The 4083-nt window shown below is 38.5% G+C and overlaps 1 protein-coding gene across 1 annotated transcript; it reads left to right on the top strand.

Moving 5' to 3' along the window:
- Positions 1-505: 505 nt before the first annotated feature.
- On the top strand, positions 506-2266 carry LOC106773406. The gene is made up of 3 exons (XM_014660102.1): positions 506-1043; positions 1089-1825; positions 1925-2266. The coding sequence occupies exons 1-3, from the start codon at positions 506-508 to the stop codon at positions 2264-2266; spliced, it is 1617 nt and encodes a 538-aa protein (XP_014515588.1).
- The last annotated feature ends 1817 nt before the right edge of the window (positions 2267-4083 follow it).

Here is a 4083-nt window from a genome sequence, read left to right as displayed (position 1 = left end):
TGTGTTCTTTATGCAAAAATCAAAGCAACTTTCATCAACACGAATTGATCTTGATATAATTCTTAAATTAAATAACGTAACACAAATTCCCTGAGGAGAACGATACTTTTCTTATCACTGTATTACTTGTAACGATTTGGTATACTTGCCAAAAAGTTATCAAGTTTTTGGCGCCGTTGCCGGGGAATTTGATTGTTTTGTTATTCAATTTATTGTGTATCAATTTCAATTCTGTTCCATTATCTGTAAATCCATTGTTTTAATTTTCGTATATCTGTATATATTGTGTTGTTCTGTTCCTGTGTTATTTCTGTGGGTTGATCTGTAGAGATTTTTGTTCTGCATGAGAAGCAGAACAAAATCTGAGAATTTATTGTTTGATTCTGAGATCGAAAGGACTGCCCGTAGAAATAATAGTAGGCGTCGAAGAGAAAACTGAAAAAAAGAAGCTAGCTTATCTGCTACTTCAAACACTCTTTCTTCATCTGATCAAGAGGACAAAGGTATGGAGGGAAATAGGGACAATGAACAAAGGGATATGCGTACGTTGGCAGATTTTGCATCAGTGTCTGCACCTGCATCTTTTAACAATATAGCCAAACCTGTGGTGATTGCAGCTAACATGGAAATGAGGCCATCATTAATTCACCTTGTTCAAAGTAACCCATTTTCAGGACTGTCACACGAAAATCCCTATGATCATCTGACAACATTCAATCAATATTGCAATACTGTGAAGATGTTAAATGTGTCAGATGAGGCAATCAGACTTAGTTTGTTCCCCTTCTCTCTGGCTGGAGAGGCAAATAAATGGTTAAATTCATTTCCAGAGGAAAGTCTGACAGATTGGGATGACGTGGTGGCAAAGTTTTTACAAAAATATTTCCCTCAATCAAAAATAAATAAAGGCAAGCAGGAGATATCATCCTTCCAACAGGAACCTGATGAGACTTTGGGCAAGACATGGGACAGATTCAAGGGGTTGCTTAGAAAGACTCTCGTTCATGGGTTTGACGTTCCCACTCAATTAAACCTCTTTTTGGGTGGATTAAAATCTCACACAAAGTTGATGTTGGATGCCTCAGCAGGAGGGAACATTAGGTTGAAAACACCTGATGAAGCTCATCGGATTATTGAAAATATGGCATCTAGTGACAATGACGTTACCAGTGAGAGAGGGCAAAACCAGAAGAGGGGAATGTTTGAGATGCAATCCCAAGATGCCTTACTCGCCCAAAACAAAATCATTACTCAACAGCTTGAGTCTCTGATGAAAAAAGTTTCACAAATGCAACCCCAAAATGTATCACAGGCCCAACATACTGTGCAAGGTTGTGAACTGTGTGGTGGAGAGCACCAAAATGGAGAGTGTGCTATTCTAACCAATGCAAAGGAAGAGGTAAATTATATGGGAAATCAAGGCCGTCANGGAAATTATGGAAATTATAATCAAGGATGGAGACCTCATCCTAGCATGGGTCANGCTAGTTCCAGTAGACCACCACCTCCACAGTTTCATCAACCATCCACTGATAGGATCTCAAAACTGGAAGAAACTCTTCAACAGTTTATGCAGATGACCTTATCAACCCAAAAGAGCACAGATGCTTCTATAAAGAATTTAGAATTTCAAATGGGTCAAATGGCAAAGAGATTAGAAGATAAGCCTGTGAATACGTTTGGAGCTAACACTGAACCAAATCCAAAAGAGCATTGCAAAGCTATCACTACAAGGAGTGGTAAAGTGTTAGAAAGCGCAATTGTGAAGAAGGATGATATAAAGGAAAAATTAAATGATGATCAGGAAGAACAGGAGGAAGAGAGCGTTGAAGAAGAAGAGGACAAAAAGAAGGAAGAGGAAGAGAGCCAAAAAGAAAAACAGGTTGTGACTCATTTACCTTATCCAAAAACTTTTTCAAGAAAGGATAAGGAAAGTCAATTTTCAAAATTTATGGCTCTCTTCAACAAGCTGAAAATCACAATTCCCTTTTCAGAAGCACTTCAACAGATGCCCTCATATGCTAGATTCATGAAAGATCTGTTGACCAAAAAAAGAAAGTATATTGAGGAAGAAACAATTGAGGTGCAAGGGAATTGTAGTGCCATCATCCAAAAACTTCTACCACCTAAATTCAAAGACCCTGGAAGTTTTACTATTCCATGTGCAATTGGAAAGCTCCCCATTGGAAAAGCATTGATAGACTTAGGGGCAAGCATTAATTTAATGCCCTTGTCTATGTTAAAGAAGATAGGGACATGGAAGTAAAACCAACAAGGATGACTCTACAACTAGCAGACAGATCTGTAAAGTACCCATTTGGAGTTATTGAAGATGTTTTGGTGAAAGTTGACAAATTCACTTTTCCAGTGGATTTTGTTATTCTTGACATGGAGGAGGATACTGAAGTCCCCCTCATATTGGGTAGACCATTTATGAAAACTGCTAGAGTTATCATTGATGTTGATGACGGTCATCTAAAGGTGAGGTTGCATGATGAGACTGTAACTTTAAATATTGTGGAAGCAATGCAACACCCCAGGGATAGAGGAAACTGTTTCAGAGTGGAAGTTTTGGATGATGTGATTGAGAACGTAAGAAGCCAGATGTATGTGAAATCCCCATTAGAGCGTGTGTTGGTTGATGCATGCGAAGAGCTAACTGATGAAGAAGAATCTAAAGTACAGGAGATTTCACAACATCTGGAAAATTTGAAAGAAAAAAATTCCACTGAGGTGAAAGTGGAAAAATTGGAAAAGGCTGACTTGGATGATTAGGACAAAAAGGAATTGAAAATGCTTCCTGATAATCTCAAGTATGTGTTTCTAGAGGAAAATTCAAAGAAGCCTGTGATCATAAGCAATTCTCTATCAAACAGTGAGGAGGAAAAACTGGTAAAAATTTTGAAAGAGAACAAAAGGGCAATAGGTTGGCAAATCTCTGATCTGAAAGGTATAAGTCCAACCTACTGCATGCATAGAATCATGATGGAACAAGACTATAAACCCATAGCACAACCACAGAGGAGGTTGAATCCTACGTTGAAAGAGGTGGTGAGAAAGGAAGTGCTAAAATTGCTTGAAGCAGGAATGATATATCCTATATCTGATAGTGCTTGGATTAATCCTGTGCATGTTGTTCCAAAGAAGGGAGGTATGACTGTTGTTCAAAATGAGAAAAATGAATTAATTCCAACAAGAACAGTCACAGGATGGAGAATGTGTATCGATTACAGAAAGTTAAATCAAGCCACCAGGAAAGACCATTTTCCTCTCCCTTTTATGGACCAAATAATTGAAAGGCTAGCAGGACAAGCCTACTATTGTTTCCTGGATGGCTATTCCGGGTACAATCAAATAGTAGTGAATCCTGAGGATCAAGAAAAGACCGTTTTCACTTGTCCCTTTGGTGTGTTTGCATATCGAAGGATGCCTTTTGGTCTTTGTAATGCGCCTGCTACATTCCAACGTTGCATGCTTGCCATCTTTGCTGACTTGGTAGAGAATTGCATTGAAGTATTCATGGACGATTTCTCAGTCTTTGGAAAGTCATATGATTTATGCCTAGAGAACCTGGATGTTGTCTTGAAAAGATGTATTGCCACGAACCTTGTTCTAAATTAGGAAAAATGTCACTTTATGGTTTGTGAGGGAATTGTTTTAGGACATAAGATTTCATCCAGGGGAATAGGTGTGGATCAAGCTAAAGTTGATGTGATAAAGAAGCTACCGCCTCCATTAAATGTCAAAGGGGTAAGAAGCTTTTTGGACATGTTGGATTCTATAGGAGATTTATAAAAGATTTCTCCAAGATTGCTAAACCCCTTTGCAATTTGCTTGTGAAAGACACTCCATTTGAGTTTGACGGGGAGTGTCTAGAAGCTTTTGAAATATTGAAAGAGAAGCTGATCTCAGCCCCTGTTGTAGTCGCACCAAACTGGACTCAAGATTTTGAGTTAATGTGCGATGCAAGTGATTATGCCATAGGGGCTGTGTTGGGACAGAGACGTGGCAAGAATTTTCACGTTATTCATTATGCCAGTAAAGTTCTGAATGGTGCACAATTGAATTACGCAACAACTGAAA

Source organism: Vigna radiata, chromosome 9 (assembly GCF_000741045.1).
Source record: "Vigna radiata var. radiata cultivar VC1973A chromosome 9, Vradiata_ver6, whole genome shotgun sequence".
NCBI classification, from domain to species: domain Eukaryota; kingdom Viridiplantae; phylum Streptophyta; class Magnoliopsida; order Fabales; family Fabaceae; genus Vigna; species Vigna radiata.
The sequence above is the reverse complement of the archived record's forward strand: the minus strand, read 5'-3'. Positions and strand labels throughout refer to the sequence as shown.